A 23,224-nucleotide genomic window follows, 5' to 3' on the forward strand; every position below is an offset into this window, starting at 1 on the left:
AATAGAATAACTCGTATATGATTTTTCGGCACAACAAATCATGGAATTAAAAATAAATTATCATACTAATAAATTAAATTATTTGGTGTGATATAATTTGAAAGATAATAATTTTTGAATTTCTAAGATGTGGATGATGTTCCATGTGTGGACTAAAAAGATGTCACTAAAATTAACTATCTAGGGTTTATAAGTCATATTGAAATTATGCATGTGAATAGGTAAATGAAAATAGGTGAACCAACTTTAATTTCTGTTAACTGCCTTAAGCCCCAAGTTATTTAGGCACACAAGCAATGTGGATTGTAATAAATTACTTTTGACTCTCTATGTTTGAATGCTACATATGGTAAATTACCCATTTAAAAAAAATTAATAAAATAAAATAAAATCTTAGAGTTATTATTTTGATTTTGAATTATGCCACATACAATTAATTTTATATATTTTTTAGGTATTTCACTAATGCGATTGGTCAAAATAGTTATTTTATATAAAAAAAGTGACGCAACCGATCACATTAGTGGAGTGTACAAAGAAGTACGTAAATGACTAAGTGAAAGTGACTGTATGTAGAATTTTTGTTTAATTTTATCTTAAAATAAAGAAAGAATTTATGAATTTGAAAATAAGAAAAATAAATTTATTGCTCAAAACTCGTCTCTTTCCGAAACTATTTTCCTGAAAGATTATTTGGTAAGACGAAATTTATGAAAGAAAGTTGAACATTCTTTTTAAGCTAGAATGTGTCAAAACCAGTTTGAATCAATCTCATTTTACTTTTATCCAATTTCAAAATATATAAACAATTTTTTAAGAATATAATATCACTTTCACATGTATTCCAAGACTACATTGATCTTAATATACTTAAATTGAAACCCACGAGCAATTTAGAACGGGTCAAATGGTGGAATATTTGGGCAAAAGTGTCGTTGTTGGGTAAACCTCTTGGGAACGTAAGTTGTAACATACCCAATTGAATATTTTCTAAATTTGACCTAAAAAATGTGTTTCATTTCAGTGTTCACACTGAAAAATAGCCAATAAACCCTAATGGGTATTTCTAAGATACCTAATACACCAGTTATCATACAGACAATCCTCCCATCATCATTCATCAGCAAAGATCATGAAATCCAAAGACAGATTGGTATGCCGACGCCACTCTACTTGGCTTCAAAGGAAAGAGATTCCAAAGGACATTTTACAATATGCTGATGAAGAAAAAATCTATTCGGAAATATGCCTTCGACACGTTTAATATAACGCGTAGTGGGTCCCACAATGATCAAATTATGATGATGAAAACTCTAATAGATTTCATAACAAGCTTGTTAGGCTATGTTTGGGTAGTCAAGTGATTGTTTAATATTTTATTATTATTATTTAAAGATCATCTGAGATTATCTCAAACGTAATTTTACTTGTAAGTAACAAAACTCGAATCTTTGGTGGGGACCCACATCTATGAGATGACCACAAGCATATCAGACGGCAAGCAAGGGTCTTGGAACATCATGCACATGATCTCTGATATGGTGGCATAACACAGCATCAAACCTAATATTTCAACACGGTCCAAAAACAGTCGTTTCAAAGGTTTGATCTTTCTGACCAAACTTCCTTCCCTCCTACGTCTGTCTTAATTCTGAAATCTTTCTCTCTCTCTCATCTATATATAGATACGCAGATACACGTAGTTCTTAGCAGTTCTTATTAGCTCTTGCAGTTGCAGATACAGTTCTTATTAGGGAGATAGGTAAAGATAGAAATACAGAGAGAAAAAGCCCGAGGAGATGGAGAACATGAAGAACAGCAACAGCAGCTACAATAACATGAAGACTGAAAAGGAAGGTGGGATCCAGCACATGGGTTTTCCAGTTCATAGCCAAGTGAGAAAAATTAAGCAAGAATCCGAGAAAATCATAGACTGGTCTCCTGGGCAGCCCGAGATGAGACCGGCGCTCCGGGAAATCACTCGGCAGATCTCCCGTTCACCCTTGGGAATCTCTTGCTGAGTGACCACTTTTGGCTGACGACTCTTAGGGGGATTGAACGTTGGTGCTGGATTGAAGATGGTTTTCTTTTTTGCCATCTCTGAAACAGAGGATTCCTCTGTTTTGCGTAGCAGTTTTGGATCTGTTTTTCCTTTGTACATGATTTTTCTCGATATATGTTATGGTAGTATTCTAATGCAGATTTAATGGTCTTGAGGATGAATCTGATGATTTTCCCAGTCCTAGTAATTTATTTCCTACAATTTTCTCAGTTTTGATATTTTGAGTCAGATTTTTTTTTTGGTGCCATATTTTATTGTTTTGTATGTGCACGATCATGAGGGATGGAACATCATACATGGAAGAATTCACCATGCCAAAATCTAAATCTCTGATCTTTTCTCTAATTTTTTCATATTTGTTTTTGGCAAGGAACATGGCTAAATCAGCAGGTTTTAATATTACTAAAAAGAAAAGGAAGTTTTGGTTTCTAATCTCTATGGAATGCATAAATTAAACTGTTAATTAAAAAAATGAAAAAATTTAATGACTAGAAAAATAATTGGAGCATTCTAAAAAGAGTTTTGACACTTATAATTCAATCGCCTCGTTTAGTTACGCATTTTAGATTAAATGAGATGTTTTGTTAAAAGTTGAATAAAATATTATTATAATATAATTTTTGTTTTGAGGTTAAAAAAAATTGAATTATTTATTATATTTTGCGTGAGAGTTTGAAAAAATTATAATGATTATATGGAATAAAATAAGCCGAGATAATTTAGTTTTGTGTAACCAAATAAGCCCTATTGTAAAATTCATTATAATTATAAAAAAAATTATAATTCGGATACTTTCACATCAGTGATGTGTAAGTGTGTGAACAAGTAGATTTTAAAAAATGAGAAATGATTTGTACAAATCACAAATAAACAAATTCCATACAAATCCTGATAAAAATATGGATCCCACTAAAAAAAAATTATAAAAAAAAATTATTATTTATTAGTGAGATCTACTTTTTTATAGCGAGCTTGTATAGAGCTTGTTTATTTGAAAATTTTACCTAACATTACTCATCTTTCAAAGTATCCCATACTATGGATCTGGTAGCTGAGGATGATTACAAAAGGTTAAAATTTCTTTCCTTTTTTTTTTTTTTAATATACCATTTGATCATATATTGGGTTTCTTCCAATATTTCAAGCAGTAATTATAGCATGTATCTTAAAAGATTGATTTTATGATTGCCTATATTTCTATATTCTAGTTTGGTAGACACGAGTAAAAGAGAATGGTATTTCATCAAAAGAGAGGATATACTTGTTCGCCTGCATTTGGCAGTGTGTATGATGGAACCCATTTACTACAAATTTTAACTTTGATGTTCTTTCTTTCTTAGATACTCAGCTGAACAAACTGCAAAACACAAATCTACCCTTTCCACCTTCATTTTGAATGGGAAAATATCTTCTTCAACCTTTAATTGATAGGCGCTTTACACTTTGCATACAAAACTATCACTACTGATGGATTGCACCCTTAACTATCAAACAGTTGCTGTGTGTTCCATTTGTTAAGATCCAAGGGTCAGGATTATGTCAAGCAACTTATTTTCACTTATTTTTCATTCATCTTAAGGTCCAAAATTGGATAAAAGTGCAATTTATCAGTTTTTTTAATAACAAAAACTAAAAAATTCAGTCATTTTGATGTTTTGTTCCCAGAATCCTAGTCTTTATGAACATAATCTTGAAAGTCAAGGGGGCCACGGCTAAATAAATGCTGAAACTAAGTAAGATAGCAATGGAAGAATTGGGGATAATTATAATGATAGACCACAGGGAAATGGTTGAGTAATCTTCTCATGGATGCCAGAGGATGGTGGACTCAGCTATCATCGAGGTGACCACATATGGATCCATGTTAGAACCTGATCTTCTGTCCTCAAAATAATCTCTGCCAACTTTCTATGTCTCCCTACCAACTCTAATGGTGGCTCCATTGCTTCCTACTCCCTGTCAATTAATCAGATGAAATGGATTGAGCATGGAATTAAATTAAGGAAACTGCCCCAAAAGGTACCAGCTTTTTAAAATCTATTAGAAGCTGGTTCCATGGCACTGAAATCCTTTCCATACTGTCTCCTCTCCTGTCTTTTCTCATTCAGTGTTCATAATCTTTTTGTTTCTCTCCTCTCCTCTGTCTTCTCTCACTCATTATTTATAATTTTCTTGTTAATTCAGAAGAATTTTCTGAATAGAGGTATATGAATCACAAATCAAAACATAATATGCCCCTCCTGCTCATCTTCTAATTGTTCCATTAGATACATATGGATTAGAAATCCTTACCCAAATGAAGTTGTTGATGTCTGAAGTCTTGTCCTTTTAGTGAGACGGTGCTCGTTTCCTTCCCCGTAAGCTGCAATGTGTTCCTTGTGCCTCAACCCTAACTTTTCAATGGCCTTTTTATTGGTGGTTTCGTACTCTCCATCACTTCTGATGGACTTGGTGCAGAATTCACCAGAAGCCAAACAAGAGGAGATGCCATAACTATATGTACAAAATTACGAAGGGAATTTTGCACAACTACAAGGAATTACCTTCAAGCCATACTATACTGAGGAAAATCTTAAAGAAAATTCCCTACCAATAGATCACATTCACATGATACCAATAGTTAGCGTGAGCACCAGCCCCATTCCAGTCACCCTGGAAATACAATGCTCCAATAAAGTTAATACACAAACAAAATTATAAGAATGCAGACATAGTCCCCACAAAGAGAGACTCAGAATCAATCTAAACTCAATATTGGAAAACCTAAACTCAAAACATAACATTCAATGGAAGCCAAATAGTTTGGATTAGACCAAATCAGCAGAATGTCGTTAAAAACGAAAACAAAACCAGCAAGTATTTTTACTTGGCCAGACATCACTTCTCCATTGGTGCCACTGATGTTGATGCCAGCATATAGGTAGGCTTTGTAATGAGCATCCAAAATAGCATGGCCAAAGGCCTTGCAGCACCAACACCCCAGTAGCATGGTCCCTGTAATCAAACAAAAAGACTTCCACTTACACCATGTATAAACAGCAAGGAGACTTGTATGAATAGAGAAAAGGAGTATGTGGTATTGAATTAGAACCAGGACAACTCAAATTCAGATCAAATATGGTTTCAACAGCATGCTGTTCCTACATCATGAAAATTCCTGAAGAAACGTGGCGAATAATGAAGGGCGGCTGTGACTGGCCACTTTGCTGTGAATGCAGTTTCCTGGACAATCAAATTACATGCTAAAACCTAAAAGTTCCACACTGAAGGCAGCAACAAGAAATGGTTTGTAGAGGAGCCCAGGCTCACCATGCAGCATAGCCCAGTAATCATGTAGTTTAAAGTAAATGCAACCCCACCCTAAAGAACCTGCTCAGCTCTGTTCCTTCTGCTGACAAGTGAGGTAGTACATGAAATGTCCAGGATGACCAACAAGAGGCCACAATTTCTAATCCCAACAGAATTTTGGGAACAGAGGAATCCAGAAAAATTGGAGATTAAATCAAAGTTACAGCATAGATATCATACAAGTAGAGACTGCAAATTGACAAACAAAAGATATGTCAAATGTGGCCATTTTACATATTTTTTGAAAAAGTTGGGACTCCTGCTCTATGCCATACCTGTTTGTTTTCATTAAACACAAGAAACTATAAACAGTATCGTGGGAAAAAATATATACACACTAAAATTAAAAGATCATAAACAAAACAAAAAAGAATAAAACTTAAAACCCAAAAATTAGAGCATACCAAAGATCAACAACTAACTAAATTAAACAGCCTAACTAATATGAAAGAAAATGCTAATCAATACTAGATTTAATGAAAGGAAGTGCTTGGGCTGCAACAATAAACAGCCTTAATAAATCTCTATACCAAAAGGGAAAGAGAAAAAGACTTTGGCAAATATATAATTGCCGTTTGATAGCGACTCTTTTGTTCCTTGCCATTAAATCATATGTCCTTTTGCAGTTCTCATGCATGTGAGTTTTAGCCATGAATAATAACACTTAACCTTAAAATGGCATAGGTTGTTTGGATGCTTGCATAGAAATTAAAAGGTTATCTTACCTTGCCTGGCTAGTTCGGTTAAGGCTTTTGGCAACATGCATCACTCTCGATCTCCCACCGACTCGACTCTCTTGGTCTTGGAAGATGCTACGTAATTGCATCTTTCTTCAAAGACTAATGGGTTTTGTTAGTTTTGATTATTGACAGCTCCTCCTCTTCCTGCAAGTATCAAGACAAAGAGTTTAGAATTGTGATTTTGCCACTCAAACGATAAATGTAAATTAAAAGGGAAAAGAGAGAAAAAAGATGAAGAGAGGAATACAAATCGTGGTGTGCAGAAGAAAGGTTGCTTACTCTACTCCTTTTATTTTAATTAAAAAGAAAGAAGTATGGGAGACCTCATATTTATATCTCTTTGCAGCAAATACAGTCCATAAACATGCATTGAAAGGAGAAAGAAGCCAATAGAATCAAACTTGGTCCTAGCTTATATTTCTTGGGGATTATGGGCTAGTGGAGATTTTGGACCCCATAAAAGGTGATCTTTTATGCAATTCCACTTTGGGATTATGGTACTATGCTAAATGTCGTATGTAGTTAGTAATAATGCATTGAACTTAATTATGTTGAAGAATCCAATAAAACTTTGTAATCGACTATTTTTTAGAGAATGATGTTACAGCCACAAAGAGATCTTATAAAATATAAACTTATAAGCTGACAGTGACTTTATATAATATGTTAGATCTACTTTATAATTTTTTTATAACTAAAGCGTTTCGAACAAGGAAGCAAAACCATTGAAGGGTTGTCGAGAAGGATGGTGCCTGGACTGCAAACATCGCCACAAGTTGAAGTGTTGACAAAGTTTTCATAGGAGATCGAAGTCTATTTTTTTGGAAAGGAATAGAGGAGGACCGTACATTAATGCTGAGTTGGACCTCAAGTTAAAAAAAAGTCCAAAGCCCATTGAAGCCCAAGCTCCTAATAACACATACACCAAATGGGCCTGCGCTTAATGTAAGAGTGGCCAGCACGCACCCACGCATAGCCATAGCAACATCGTCAGGGACACTGTCACGCAAACTGGTCCACACCGCACGTGACTATCGTGAATTTTTGACTAGAAATGGGACCCACCGTCCTTCAACCCTTGGATGCAAGTCTGCGAGAAACTTGCTTCGGCCCCAAGCGTATGCACATCCATAAATACATATACATATACATATATATATTATATGTTATATATATTCTTCAAACTCTCCAACTTCACCACAAACTTCCCATTCAGGACGGGTCGGGACCCAACACGTAACTCGGTTTTCTCTTCTTCCCCGTGGGAATTCCTTGACAACTCGGCCAGACAAAAGAAATCATCTTCGATCGGGTATTGAATCTGTTGTTTCCATTTCGCTTCCTCTTTCTATATTTTAGGGTCTGCTTAGAATCGTTGATTTTGGGTCTCGAATACGTTTGTTGGCTCCAACTTACTTATTTTGTTTGAATGATTTGTATGTTCTGTTTGGTTGTCGAGAAAATACGGGGAGGGATCTTGTTTGGTTGCCCAAATAATCTGGGGCGGTTAAGAAAATAAAATTGGGATTTGATTCTTTTATTTCTGTTGTTTTTTTTTTTTTTTTTTTTTTTTTAAACTGAATATGTAGTCCTATCTGTTGTGCGGAAGCAAACAACTGAGTTGAATGTCTAAGAGGATTGATTAATTTTTCGCTGGTACTTTTGGAAATGATGTCGGTCTAGTATTAATCTTGGCCATTGTATGCGTGATTCGATTGACTGTCTTCGATTAAATGCTCACTGTTTTCCGCGTTATTTGTTGCAGTTGTAATCTTGGTGCTGGATAATTTTCGTTTGGAGTCGGTGGATACTAGCTTTGGGTGTTTGTCTTCGGATAATATGAGCTCTCAATCTGGAAATGATCGAAGGGATAGAACTAGATTTCCTGCTCAAGGTGTTCGTCACCAGTGGGTCGTCAGGGGATCCGTTGCCACCACCATTGCGAACCCAAACCTGATCCAAAACCCAAACCCAAACATAGAGCCACCATTGAGCTTAAATCCCAATCACAGAAATGGTGGGAACCCGAATTATGGTTCTGCACCACCAGAGAGTCGGCCTAGGGGGACTAATGGTCCAAGGGGATACATGGGTCGGCCAGCGAATCAAAGGAGGGACAGGATGAGGGAGAAGGAGAAGGAGGGGGAGAAGGAGAGGGAGAGCCAGGGTGGAAAGGCATTGAAAGACTCTAAGGTGCCTCAGCTTGTGCAAGAAATTCAGGAGAAGCTCATGAAGGGCACTGTTGAATGCATGATTTGTTATGACATGGTGCGGAGGTCAGCACCCATTTGGTCTTGCTCAAGCTGTTACTCTATTTTTCATCTGAATTGTACCAAGAAATGGGCTCGGGCTCCTACTTCTGTTGACTTATCTGCTGAGAAGAGTCAGGGACTTAATTGGCGATGTCCTGGGTGTCAGTCAGTGCAGCTTACATCGTCCAAGGAGATTCGGTATGTTTGCTTTTGTGGGAAGAGGCCAGACCCACCTTCTGATCTGTACTTGACTCCGCATTCATGTGGTGAACCATGTGGTAAGCCACTTGAGAGGGAGATCCCACAAGCTGGTGAGAGTGGTGAGGATCTTTGCCCTCATGTCTGTGTTTTGCAGTGCCACCCAGGTCCTTGCCCGCCTTGTAAGGCATTTGCTCCGTCACGTTTGTGCCCATGTGGGAAGAAAACAATTACGACACGGTGCTCTGATCGAAAGTCTGTTCTTACTTGTGGTCAGCGCTGTGACAAGCTTCTTGAGTGTAGGCGTCACAGGTGTGATCGGATTTGCCATGTGGGACCTTGCGATCCTTGTGAGGTTCTTATCAATGCATCTTGTTTCTGCAAGAAGAAGGTGGAGGCTGTTCTTTGTGGAGACATGGCTGTGAAGGGAGAACTGCAAACTGAGGATGGTGTTTTTTCTTGTAATTCTACTTGTGGGAAGAAGCTTTTATGTGGTAATCATGTCTGCTGTGAAATTTGCCATCCAGGGTCTTGTGGAGAGTGTGAGTTATTGCCAAGCAGGGTTAAGACTTGCTATTGTGGGAAAACAAGCTTGCAGGAGGATCGGCAGAGCTGTTTGGACCCAATTCCAACATGTTCTGAAAAATGTGGCAGGCCCCTTCCTTGTGGGATGCACCATTGTACGGAGGTGTGCCATGCTGGGGATTGTCCACCATGTTTGCTTAAGGTCTCTCAAAAATGTCGTTGTGGATCAACCTCTAGAACTGTGGAATGCTATAAAACAACATTGGAAGAGAAATTTACTTGTGATAAACCTTGTGGACGGAAGAAGAATTGCGGAAGGCACAGGTGCAGTGAACGATGCTGTCCACTGTCTAATTCAAGCAACCTCCTCCCTTGGGAGTGGGATCCACACTTTTGCTCAATGGCGTGTGGGAAGAAGCTTAGGTGCGGGCAGCATGCTTGTGAATCACTGTGTCACAGCGGCCATTGCCCTCCTTGCCTCGAAACAATCTTCACTGAGTTGATGTGTGCATGTGGAAGGACTTCAATCCCTCCTCCATTGCCTTGTGGTACTCCTCCTCCTTCATGTCAGCTCCCTTGTTCAGTTCCTCAGCCTTGTGGCCACTCATCTTCTCACAGCTGCCACTTTGGAGACTGCCCGCCTTGTTCTGTGCCTATAGCGAAGGAATGCATTGGTGGACATGTTGTCCTTAGGAATATACCTTGTGGTTCAAAGGAGATTAGATGTAACAAGCTTTGTGGGAAGACCAGGCAGTGTGGTATGCATGCCTGTGGCAGGACTTGCCACGCACCACCGTGTGATACTTCAACTGGATCTCCAGCAGGTTTGAAAACTTCTTGTGGGCAGACATGTGGTGCTCCTCGGAGAGATTGTAGGCACACTTGTATAGCACCTTGTCACCCTTCTGCTCCTTGTCCGGATGTAATATGTGATTTCCTTGTAACAATTGCATGTTCTTGTGGCCGGATAACAGCAACTGTTCCTTGTGATGCTGGAGGCAGCAACGGTAACTTTAGTGCTGATACTGTGCATGAGGCTTGCATTATCCAAAGGCTGCCGGTGCCACTTCAACCAGTGGAAGCAGCTGGTAAGAAAATTCCACTTGGGCAGAGGAAGCTTATGTGTGATGATGAATGTGGTAAGTTAGAACGGAAACGGGTTCTAGCAGATGCTTTTGATATTAGTCCAAACTTAGAGGCTCTTCATTTTGGAGAGAATTCTGTTGTATCTGAAGTGCTTGCAGACCTCTACAGACGTGATCCAAAGTGGGTATTGGCTGTGGAGGAGAGGTGTAAGTTCATGGTACTTGGCAAGAGCAAAGGAACTACAGGTGGTCTTAAGGTTCATGTTTTCTGTCCAATGCTGAAGGATAAGAGAGATGCAGTAAGGCTGATCGCAGACAGATGGAAACTTGCCATTCATTCTGCTGGTTGGGAGCCCAAGCGTTTTGTTGTGGTTCATGTTACACGCAAATCGAAAGCCCCTCCTCGTGTGATTGGTGTTAAGGGTTCCACTGCCCTGAATGCACCCCATCCTCCTGCTTTTGATCCTTTGGTAGACATGGATCCAAGGCTGGTTGTTTCTTTTCCTGATTTGCCAAGAGATGCAGATATAAGTGCATTGGTCTTGAGGTTTGGTGGGGAATGCGAACTAGTTTGGCTGAATGATAATAATGCATTGGCTGTATTTAGTGATCCTGCCCGAGCAGCGACTGCTATGAGGAGATTGGATCATGGGACTGCATATAATGGAGTTGTTGTGGTTCTACCTAATGGTGGTGCAGCAGCAGCATCTTCAGCTACTAATGCCTGGGGAGGAGCAGGGATGACCAAGGAAGGGGGAGCAGTTGCAGCTCTGAAGGGTAACCCATGGAAGAAGGCTGTTATTCATGAGCCTGGTTGGAAGGAAGATTTGTGGGGTGAAGAAGAGTGGTCTAGTGGTTCTGCAGATATGCAGGCTTCTGTGTCGAAAAAAGAAGGTCCAATTGCCGCTTCATTAAATCGGTGGAGTGTCCTAGATTCTGAAAAGCCTTCGAGTTCATCCACTGCACCTCACAGAATTGAGGATCCTGAGAAAGGGGCAAGTAGTCAATCTGGTTCGGTATTGGAATCTGATGCGAGTGGCGTGAGTTCATCACGGCAGCATCAAGATAATTTTAGTGCAACAGAAATGTCTGAGGTGGTTGATGATTGGGAGAAGGCTTATGATTGAAGAATTTTGAAATACAGAAGAACTTGAGTTTTGATATTAGATGCTTGTAGACGGGAAGATGGGTATCATAAGGCCTACTTGCCCTTTTCATTATATTTTTGGCTTGTTGGGGGGGAAAAGTTGCAGTATTTTGTTTTTTCTTGATTGCACTACCCATTACCGATGGGCGTTTGATAAAGATCTTTTTTTCTTCTTTCGGATGAAATTGTGGGAGTAACATGTACCACTGATTCTAAGTTCACTCTCTCCTATGATTCTCACAATATTGAACATATACAATAGGGAGGCTAGCCTTGCCCTCCCAAAATTTTCTCACGATTTCTCGAACATATGAAGTGGTGTTTTGCCATGCATATTTGTATGCACTTCCAGTTCTCTCCTTCTCATGGGTTGAATTCCAGACCTTTTTATTCATTGGGGAGAGTGGCTTCAAAGTAAAATTTGATCCATCTAAGGTCCCATTTGGATGTTGAGCTAAATTGTGATGAAGTGAATTTTTTTATAAATAGTAGTGAGTTAAGATGGTTGAATGGGTTTTGTGGGTTCCAGTTAAGATGAATTTAGATGTATTTAGATGTATTTAGATATTAAGATAGTTTATATGTATTTATAGAAAGTTGAAAAATATTGTAGGTCTCAAATGTTTAAACAAAGTTGTGAGTTTTATGTATAAAGAGGTTTTGAGTTAAGATGAATTTATTGATTTAAGAGTTAGGTGTTTGGACGTTAGACTCAGCTCAAAATTAGAGTTAATTGAATTGATCTCAGTTCCGTCTAAATTTCGAATGGAATCTAAATTTTTTTATTTTTTGGACTTATTTTGGTTTTCCAACCCAAAACATTTATTTGACAGTTAACTCAACATCCGAAAGTCTCCTACTCAATTGGATTTTTTTCACTTGTGACATTCCCCTTTTACTTTCTGGAAAAATTATATATTTACCAACTTTTCACTTTACAATCAAAACTAGGAAAAAAATAATTTAATCTTAGTGCAACCTAGTGGAAATTGGTGCACATTAAAATTCTGATAAATAATACTTGGCTTCCTCAAAGTAACCGTTAGGGTGTTTTAATTTTTTTTTTCTTAATAGTTAAAGAAATGATATTAGTAAATTTGTGTATTTTTTTAATAGTTAAGGATATTAAAAAATTGTTTAAAAGAAAAAAAAAAAAAACTTTTGGTAGGTTGTGGAAGAAAAAAGGCTAATTTCTCTTTATTTATATTTTATTTCTTGAGTAGATAACTTAGAGATTTTCGACATTGCATGAACTTGTACAGTGATAGAAGATCATGTTTTGTAAGTAACATTTAGGACTCGTTTAGAAGGTGGACTGAATTTCAGTTTAATTTTAAATTGAGTTTAGTATCTAAATATACAATTTTCAAATTGTTAAACTCATCTCAATTCAAAATCTCTTTACACGTGAGACCCATAACTTTTTTCAACTCAATCTCTTTTTACACGTGGGACCCATAATTTTTTTCAATTCAACATCTCTTTACATGCAAGATTTATAATATTTTTTAATTTTTTATAAATACATCTAAATTTATTTTAACATCCAAATACATCTAAACTTATTTTAGGTGGGCCCTACAAAATCTACTCCACAATCTCAACTTATTACTATTCATAAAGAATTTAACTCATCTCAATTTAACTTAACATTTAAACGAGACCTGAAATGATTCAGGGAGATCCTTAATTGGATGTTTTTGATGATGCCTAGATAGATAGATATAAACGGTGGATGAAGTGATGCTAATAATTTTTGGTACCCTTTATGTTTTACTTTTACATCTTTTGTGATTTTTGATGTTTTTCTCTTGTCCTGAAAGGAATTAATTTATCCGCTGATTAAACATTATGCAGACGCTTGGTTCGTGTCTGTGAATGAGCTACAAAGCGAAGGAAACAAAAACACAGAAGATCCAAAAAAGAAGAAGAAAAACAGGGTGGAAAGTGATGGGAAATTAAATTACTGAACATGTGCACCACTCCTTCTCCTCAACCTGAAACGTAAGGCATGTGATTTGATTTGTTGTCATTTATTTTTATATGTCAAAATGCAAGCCATGAGGAAGATACTAGTCTGTTCAAAGTGGGTTTGGTTCTGTAGACTTTTCTTATCCAAAGTTTAAGACTTGGGGTGGGAGAGAGGTAGATAGAAAAAGTGGGTCTACGACATTTAATAAATGTTGAATTCTAATGAAGGAGATACAGAACTCTAGGATATACGCTCTTGCCTCTTGGTCAAAATCATGCAAAACCAGTGCTCAGATCACACATGTGCACTGCCTAATTCACTCGCCCAAAGGGTAAGGCATGTGATTTAAGTATGTTGTACGCAGCCGCGCGGTGAGCACAGAGCGAGCTATTCTTTCACCTTTTACTAAAAGAATACCGCGTGCTCGCCGCAAATAGCGGCATACGGCAATTGTTTAGAGGAGTTCCTCTCTTTGGAGGGACCTCCACTAAGTACCTATAAAAAAAAATGTATGTTGTCAGTCATTTGTTGACTCATTTCTGCCTATTCTCTCTCTGTATGGTTCTTCTCTCAGGCTCCTAGGTGTCCGTGTCGGTAAGCATGTGGTTTTAGTGTGCTATCGATCTTTTTGTCTGTAATTTCTGTCTATTCTTTTTGTTAGTTCTTTCAGACTCCCAGCTGTCAGTGTCATTTGGACATTCCCTCTATGCTACCTATTATGCCAGTGAAGTTCCGGCATTCCTCCATATTACCCATCAAAAACAAAACATAAGTCTTCGTTGTGGAAGTCGCCAAGCCATTTAATACGAAGTAGCTTCACTGGAGAAGAATATGACAATTTGAGATCTCTCTCTGCTTCCCACACACACATACTAACTGCCTCTGGATCCTTCACTTTGTAGTTCCGGCTCCTCTATTAGGCATTGGCTTAATCGCCAGGCAGTCCCATATCTATCTATATAAATATATTTCTTTTCTTGAAGTTCAGTTTATCATTATATTGTCAATCTTATCACCAATATGGATATTTCACCGAGCCCTGGCACCTTCTCCAATGACAAGGTAAATGGTTTTATTTCTTTTGTACCGATTTTGTGTATACAACATATATATGAACTTCTTGTTCATTCTTGGTTCAATCAGGTGAATGATGGTTCTCTGATGGTTATCATGTTAATAATGTGTGATGGTGTCAACTTGTACAGCCATTAGACAACTTTTAGTTAGCATTATTGAGATATAGACTGTTAAAAATACCAGTTCTTGGAGAACTTCTGTTTTCTGAGTAGAACTCTTATAAAGGAACGTTCTTTAATATAGTTATACACAATCAAACTATTTTGATTGAATTTAATAACCACCATATTCCATTTGGCAATCGTCTAAAAAATAACTGGAGTAGCTATGATGCCTAAGCTAGGCATACTAACCCAGGATTATATACACAAATGGCGTTCTGATAGAAATATGATTAGCACGCTTCTCCTGCAAAAATACTATTTTGCGAGAAGATATTGTGACATTACATCACATCTGACTCTATTAGGACTCCCATACTTTAATTGGAACCCTGAAACAAAATCATGTGCAGAAAAAAAATTTAACAATCAAGCATACTGTTCAGACTGAATTATTCAGGTTGGAAGATCCCATATACATACATCTAACACAATTGGTTCCTCGATTGACAGACATTGGCTCAGCTGTGTTTATTTATTTGTTAAATATAAAGATATTTGCATTATAGACTGTTAGATATGTAGAATTTCAATGCTTCTCATAAATTTCTTGTTTTCACTGAGATCTATGTTTCTAATTGGATGAACAGAGGATGTCATGGAAGCGTATACTTCTTTTCTCATTTCAAAGCCTTGGAGTAATTTATGGTCAAATAAGTACTGCTCCCCTGTATGTTTTTGGGACAATTTGTGAACAAGATATCAAATCAGAGGAGGCTGTATATGAGCTCTTCTCGTTTATTTTCTGGACAATGACCATCATTTCTTTACTGAAGTATTCCTATATAGTACTAATGGCTGATGATGATGGAGAGGGTAATTTCTCTTTACCACCAGAATTTTTTTTTATAGGATTTTCTTCAAGGAGACCGATGATTCACACAGCAAATCACTGCAGGTGGCACTTTTGCTCTGTACTCACTATTATGCAGGCATGCGAAAGTAGGTCTGCTTCCAATTGACAGAAGCTCAATTGAGGCTATGAATTATGAGGCAGGAAGCCCTTTTGAGGTCAAGGTGGAATCAAGGGCAAGAAGGGCCATTGCGAAACATAAAAGTAGTCAATATTTGGTGTTGTTCTTGGCTCTTTTTGGTTCTTGCATGACAATTGGTGTTGGGGTGCTTACCCCGGCTCTTTCTGGTTAGCTGTTCACATAATCTTCTTAGTCTCATCGGCATAATGACTTAATTCAGTTTCTGCTACCAATTTCTTTCTTATATAATAAATTTCATATGGGTTAATTTCATTTGTTTTTTTTTCTTTCTCACTTTATCAGTGTTCTCAGCTTCATCAGGTGTGCAAAGATCATTGTCGGATATGACACATAAAAGTAAGAATTAGTAGTGTTAGTAGGATTGAATACGAAAAAAGAAAATACTGTTCTGTAGCATTTAATAGTAATTTCAGCAAAAATTTGTTTCAATTTACATTTACCTTGTGTTTTTCCAGTTTTTTCTTCACAAAGTACACAGCAGTCTGTCTCAAGAGCTTTAGAAAGATGTAAGTACCCTTCCATGTAAGTAAATTCATTAAAATAAAAACACTGGCTGTATATTTCAGACTTCCTCTTAACTGAATATTTTATTTTATTTGTTTCCTGTAAGATATACACTGACTTCGATAAGATTTTGATATTTTGTCATATGAAAGCTCAATTGTAATTTTGCAAGACTTTCTTGGAAATGTACAGTGAAGTAAGAGAGGAAAAAACTATCTGATTACATGATGCACTGAATGTTTGAAGGGATGCATGTATATGCACATAAATAACAATACGTCCAATGTTGCACCGATATATTATACAAAAATGCAAGGCCTTCAAAGTGAATTAGAAAATACTATTTTAAAATCCAAGATGACCTGATGTAGTATGCCATATTACAATAATCTTCTTTTTTTTTTTTTTTTTTTTTTTTTTTTTTTTTTTTTTTTCTAAAGTGGATTTGACGTGTTATATCAAACCACGCTAATTGTAAGCTTCATTTTTTCAGTTCTCTTGATAAGCCTATAATTTCTCTATATTATATACAGCTGTAAACACCATTGTTTTAACCTGATTTTTTGAAGACTACATAGGGATTGCAAAATCCTAATAATGAGTAGTTTTATGCTTCTATACATGGGATTGACTAGATTGCTACCCATTTATAAAACTTTAGGAGGAGAGGGTGAAAGAAAGTTGAGGTTGCCTTAAAAAGAGCATTGAGAAATTATCAAGAGAGAATGGTGGATGACTTGGAAAGAAGTCCACGTGCCCCTCTCTTTTTTCTCTCTCTATTATTTTCAGTTGGGATTGGAAGCAAAGGATATCTTATCCAGGGTGTTCCATGTAGTCGGATCTAGTTTCAATGCCATGAAGTGATATCCATAATGAAATGGTCTTAGAACTGTTAATTGATGTCTTGGGGCTACAGACATCTGTCTCACTGATTTATATGGCATATGTTTTTTGAGCATTCTGTGCAGCATCTGCAATTTACGCTCATTTTTTGGACCTCACTTAAGTTATTGACACATGGCAAGTGCCAAATTTCTACTTCAAACATACCCTCGGCATGCCATACTTTATGGTATACTAATCCTCTTCTTCCTTCCATATGAAAAATGTATGGTATTGATGCCTTATTTTTATCCATTTTCTCAAATTGTACTTGATTCAATCCAGTCTTGCAACTTTTGTATCAACATTGATGATACTCTTTCTTCCTGAGCCTTTGACATATCTGTTTCGAGTCATTTTTTTTCCTGGCCTAGTTGGTTCCCTTCTGCGTTACATGACAGTGTGTGAAAGGTAAATTTTCCTTTTCCCTTGCAAGCATCTGATTATAAGTAGACAAGTTCTTAAAGGAGCAACCTCCTTTTTTGATCTAGCCGTTCTCAGAAACAAATCAGGATAGTTATTTAGATACTTGGAGTTGTTGAAGAGTGATCCCATCCTTAGCAATATTTCTTGTTTTGCTTTATTTATAGGAAAGTGCTTGGTATCTCTTTTAATTTGTCTGGTAAAGGAGAAGTAATTGATTAACAAAATAAAGCATCTTCGACAGTTCATTGTGTTTCAAAATAATTTATGGTATGATACTTTTTTAATAATAATTTAATGACTAAAACCATGAAATCATGATGTAACGACCTAGGGAAAGTGCTTAGTCACATTTGTGCTATAACCCCAAAAAGACTAGCCAATTTGAAACTTCCCTAAAATCAACTAGTAAGTAGTCAACGTGGGACTTAGTGCCCATGACTACCTTTATAACCTACAAAACCTATGTGGGTTTTTTATATTCCTAATATGGGATTGGGGTGTTATAAACTCCATATCTTAAATTCCCGACCTCCTCATCAGGGCCTTGTCCTAGAGTGGTTTAGTAACACATGGTTGGCCTTGCACCTTGACTTTGATACCATATGTAATGACCCAGGGAAACCGCTAGCCACATCTACTCTATAACCCCAAGAGAAGTAGTCAATTTGAAATTTTCATAGAATTATTTATAAATAGCACCAATTGGCTACTTAATTGGTGAAACTGAGGAGATTCTAGGTAAGTTTCAAATTAACTAGTCTTTTTGGGGTTATCACTTGATGTGGCCAATGCTTTCCCTGGGTCATTACACATTATCAGTCTTTTCTTTAAAATTAATGGGTTGTAATGTCCATCTACTCCAGAGGCATTTGTTGGAGCATAATTATGTTGAAAATACTTGATCAATCTACATGTGATTCAACTATTCAATGGTTGGAATAATTTTGTGAACGTGACTAGTTTTCTGGAAGACATTCCTGGATGACACTGCTGCTCTTGGATTACTTACATAGATATCCCCATTACTGATCCGCCTATTTGACATGTTACATGTTTCAGATGTACCAGTTCCCTCTGCATGTGCTATATTGGTATGCCTTTTCATGCTGCAGCACTATGGGACACATAATATAGCATTTATGTTTGCTCCAATTATCAGTATTTGGCTGTTATTTATAAGTGCAGTGGGCATATATAATATCTTTTATTGGAACAAAAGAATCATCCTTGCGATCTCCCCAGTATACATGTACAGATTTGTGCAAAATATTGGTGTTAAAAGTTGGAGATCTTTAGGCAGCATCATCCTATGTCTGGCAGGTTGGTTCTTGAGTTATGTTCTCATAATTTTGAGATTCCTATAACACTATGTGCTGGTTTCTTTCTATCATCGATTCTTTGGGTTTAATCATTTGCTGTACTTTTGCAGGACTAGAGGCCATGTTTGCAGATCTAGGTCATTTCTCCAAGAAATCAATCAAGGTAATCAAAATCACTCGCATTTATCAATTCTAAAAGTATCTATGACAGTTATAAAGAAATTGTGGATGATGACTGCTGCAGATTGCTTTTGTCTGCCTAATTTATCCAGTCCTCATCGCATGCTATGCGGGTCAAGCTTCATATATGTCCAAAAACTTGCATGCTATAAATTTTAATCATCTAAGTGAATCTGTCCCTGGTAAGTACTTTACTTTGCTTTCATTTATTTGTTGATTATTTTTATTAACGAGATTTTATTTGACCAAGGAAAAGTACAATGATATATAGACAATAACTTTTCATATATACTCCTGGAAAATGCAAACTCAAAGCAAAACAAAAAAATAAAGAGCTTAAAATGAATGCAGACAAAGAAATGATCAATTTTATATGTAGTTTTATGGCTTGAGAAGGTATTTTCAAAGGCTTTCTAGAGCAAATCTCGTCTCTTTCATCTTCCTTTGATACTTGAGAAAGTAGTTCCTCAGTGCTTTTATTTTGAATTGGTGGTTGCTTTATCTGCTAATTATATTTCTAATTCACGGAATACTTGGCAAGTCCAGCAGGAGCTATTCGCCACTCATTCGTTGCGTTATCCCTACTTGCCTCAGTTGTAGGAAGCCAAGCAACCATAACAGCCAGTTTCTCTGTTATAAACCAGTGTCTGTCACTTAATTGTTTTCCCAGGGTGAAAGTTATTCATACATCAGATAAGATACGTGGGCAGGTCTATATTCCTGACGTCAACTGGTTACTGATGATCCTCAGCCTTACAGTCACAATTGTTTTCCGCAACATTGTGAAAATTGGTAACGCAGCAGGTACACATTCCTAACCATAACACATGATATTTTGTAGAACTTGATAAATTTGACTATAATTTTAGCATAGCAAAAGGATACTGATTAAATCTCTTACAGGATTGGCAGTAATTTCTGGAATGCTTGTAACGACATGTCTTATGTCTCTTGTAATTGCCCTGTACTGGGAGAAAAGTCTGCTTCTTTCTGCATGTTTTTTGATATTCTTTGGCTTCATCGAGATCACGTATCTGTCAGCCTGTATGTTGAACTTTCACAGAGGAGCTTGGTATCTTGTTTTCCTTTTGGCATTGTCCTTGACCGTCATGCTTGCATGGCATTATGGAACCAAGAAGAAGTATGAATTTGATTTAGAGAACAAGGTGACAACAGAATGGCTTACAGAACTTAGCTTAGGCCTTGGAGTTTGCAGGGTGCCTGGAATTGGCTTCATTTACACAGATATAGTAACTGGAATCCCATCCTTTTTCTCACACTTCATTGCCAACCTTCCTGCATTTCATCAGGTGCTGATTTTTGTTTCCTTCAAGTCTCTACCAGTGCCTTATGTCCCCCCGAGTCGAAGGTATCTTATAGGAAGGGTAGGACCTAAAGATTACAAAATATATCGTTGCATTGTGAGACATGGGTACCGTGATCACATTAAGGACACCGATGACTTCGAGGAAGAGATTATTCGTTCCATTGGAGAATTCATTGCCATTGAAGACAATGATCTTGAATCCCTGAATTCCCAGGAAGGCAGAATGATTGTTATTGGAAAGCCACTGTCAGATGGGAATGCCTTGGTTCCACTAAATGATACCAACTCATATAAAGGTTCTGCAAACTTTGAAAACAATTACTCTCAGACAAGTACATCGGGTTCTTCATTAGAGAGCAGCTGTGCTCCTGTAAACAGGAAAAAGGTTAGGTTCATGTTGCCTCCAAATAGTCCAAAAATGCAGGTATCTGTGAGGAAGGAGCTACAAGAGCTAATTGATGCAAGGGAAAGTGGTACTGCATATGTCCTGGGACAGTCACATTTAGCATTGCGTCAAGGCTCAAACTTTCTAAAGCGGTTCTTGATCAAGACATACATATTTTGTGACAAAAATTGCCGAGAAACTCCGGTGGCCCTGAACATTCCTCATGCTGCTCTTGTAGAGGTTGGTATGGTCTACACAATATAAACTTGTACATCATTGTAATGGAGTTTATTACAGCAAAGGAAATGAGGGTAAAATTTGCTAAAGAAACAAAAAAAGTGATAGAAGAAAAGAAAAGAACATAATGGTTTGAATTGAGTTCAAAGGAAACAGAAAACAGTAAACTAAAAGCTAATCTTTTTTCTTCTGGTGTCATCTTCTCTGTTTTTTTTATTTTTGGTAATTGTTGATATAACAAGTATGGAAGGATGGAGAAAATTGAAACAGCAGGGCTACTTGGGCCTCGGCTCACTTGGAACTTAATGTACAGTAAGAAATGGAATTGTACAAGAAAAGGTCTTGCTTGGAGTGTATATTGGGGGCTTCAACATTAACCTAACTTGAACGTACATTAGAGCCTTGGCAGCTTATACCCATGCATGCAAGTTGATGGGATATGTAGGCATGCAGGATTTGTGAACGCTTTTCAAAAACATCTTTGTCCAAATATTCTAGAAATTAAGACAGATGATAAAAAAATATCTACAGATACGCGAGATGTTAATATATCTACTGGCACTTGGTGCATGGATTTGTAGTACATGAGAGTGATCATAATACGAAACAGTAGTGCTTATATTGCACAAAGGTCCACTAATGTATATGGTAGACATTTGACCATAGTAGAGTACGGAGGCGGTGGAAGGAGAAGTCTTATCATCATCCATGAAGAAATGAAAGGTAAAAGGTTGGAGGAAGATGGCAATGGAGCTTTGTGCGATGTATGGCAGGATGGGTAAAATCAAAGGGAAGGAACGGAGGGGGGCAGATAATCTTAACAACTATGCACAAAAGTTACACGCAGAGAAGCTACCCCTATATCGTACGCAGCGGTAGTTTCATGCTCTGCAACAGCCACTAAAGGCGATGCCAGGAGAACAATGGAGATATCTAGAAGAGTAGGGATGCTGAGCAGTATGGCTATTTCGAAGGAGATGGAAGTTACCGTTAAGGAGAAGAGTAGAGAGAAGTCTGTTGTGCCAAAAACTAGAGCAGTTTATGCAAGAAGAGATGGTGGCTCTTTGTTCAAGGAGCGTGTTGGAGAGAAAATTTACATACAAAGCATCAAAAGATGAGCTGACAGAAGAAGTTAGACGTTAGAACCATGGGGGAGGCTTTAATCCATAGGATAAACGAGGATATATATGGGGGTGGGTGAAAGACAAGTGGTATGTTTTTAGTTTGCTAAGACTGAGATCAATTGTAGGCTCAGGAGAAATAAGGAAAACGTGGGTTGAGAAAGGGAAGGAGTTTCATGACCAAACAGGCCGGGGCTCGGCGTGAAGGGCCTAACATTCGAGTCACTGTCTTTGGAATTGGGTCATCCTCCTGCTGCAACCAAATCATCGGAGCCGAAGTTACTCTAGACAAGGACTGCATATAAAGAAAGCTGTTCCATATATAAAAAAAAATTACATAAAAACAAACTCACAGATTAATATAGTTTCATGTAATCTATTAGATTTACTTTATATTAAAAGTAACTTTACAATCTGGTGTACTGTATCAAACCATGTTAGTTTGTGAAATTACTTTTGTGTATTCCCTTTGTGACTAAAGTATTTCTCGCATAGAAATGATCGACCAAGGAGAGTGAGAAAAGCCGAAGTCACGGGCCAAAAATTTTTGTCTACCCCTTTTTCCGATTGAATTGGACAAGATTAATTATCACTATAGATCGGACCGGACTGGACCATTAGCTATAGGCCCGATTGATCCAATCAATTCGATTTAATCCATATGAGATAGGAATATTTTTTTTCCTCTTTTCTTTTTTTGGTAGATAAATTAATACAAAAATTAATTAAATTAGTAAAATTAAAATTAAGTACTATCTTTAATGTGGATTATGTAACTAAATCATTAAAAAATCATTAATTATAACTATATTTATGATGTTAATAGTTACTAACCTAGAACTTAATATTATGTAAATTGTATTATGATGTTTAATGCATATTGACCTATATTAAAATTTTAACATTTTATATATGATTAATGACTAATTGTAATTGACCATATGAGGTTAAGACACATATTCAAGATATATTCTCTTAACGGAGGGTAATGGATCCAAAATTAAAATTTTGGCACGATGTATGGTTTGGAGATAGAGCACTCAAGGAAACTTATCCACAAGTTTATGGTATAGCAAGAATGAAAGAAGTCTCAATTGTGGACCTCTTAATACTCTAAAATGGTATTTCCTAGTGGAGTGTTATATTCCTCATAAATGCAGAAGATTGAGAAATTAACCTTTTTTCGGAGTTCTCATAATAGTGTACTCCACCCATTTGTTGGAAGAGTCGAAGACAAAATCTTTTGGTGTCTCTTTAAGAAAGGGAAGTTTGCAGTTCACT

At 37.0% G+C, this 23,224-nt stretch overlaps 1 protein-coding gene, 1 long non-coding RNA gene and 1 other non-coding gene across 5 annotated transcripts; 2 read left to right on the forward strand and 1 right to left on the reverse strand.

Moving 5' to 3' along the window:
• Positions 1 to 3,649: 3,649 nt before the first annotated feature.
• On the reverse strand, positions 3,650 to 5,995 carry LOC122295913. 3 transcript variants are annotated; one of them, XR_006238320.1, is made up of 4 exons: positions 5,372 to 5,995; positions 4,929 to 5,284; positions 4,355 to 4,714; positions 3,650 to 4,018 (listed from the first exon to the last, which is right to left on the reverse strand). It is a non-coding gene; the product is annotated as an uncharacterized LOC122295913 (long non-coding RNA). The 3 variants fall into 3 exon arrangements; XR_006238319.1 differs by having other exon boundaries at positions 4,929 to 5,056; positions 5,154 to 5,987; XR_006238318.1 differs by having other exon boundaries at positions 4,929 to 5,976.
• Positions 5,996 to 7,304: 1,309 nt separating this feature from the next.
• Positions 7,305 to 21,020, forward strand: LOC122296912 (NF-X1-type zinc finger protein NFXL1). Its single transcript, XM_043106709.1, has 12 exons — positions 7,305 to 7,462; positions 7,916 to 11,335; positions 14,318 to 14,391; positions 15,158 to 15,383; positions 15,466 to 15,708; positions 15,845 to 15,898; positions 16,018 to 16,068; positions 18,434 to 18,694; positions 18,804 to 18,856; positions 18,938 to 19,055; positions 19,423 to 19,677; positions 19,777 to 21,020. The coding sequence occupies exons 2-12, from the start codon at positions 7,990 to 7,992 to the stop codon at positions 20,847 to 20,849; spliced, it is 5,754 nt and encodes a 1,917-aa protein (XP_042962643.1). The 5' UTR covers positions 7,305 to 7,462; positions 7,916 to 7,989; the 3' UTR covers positions 20,850 to 21,020.
• On the forward strand, positions 13,692 to 13,811 carry LOC122297941. Its single transcript, XR_006239004.1, has one exon. It is a non-coding gene; the product is annotated as a U5 spliceosomal RNA (small nuclear RNA).
• Positions 21,021 to 23,224: the final 2,204 nt, after the last annotated feature.

This window comes from Carya illinoinensis, chromosome 15, assembly GCF_018687715.1.
Source record: "Carya illinoinensis cultivar Pawnee chromosome 15, C.illinoinensisPawnee_v1, whole genome shotgun sequence".
Classification (NCBI taxonomy): Eukaryota; Viridiplantae; Streptophyta; class Magnoliopsida; order Fagales; family Juglandaceae; genus Carya; species Carya illinoinensis.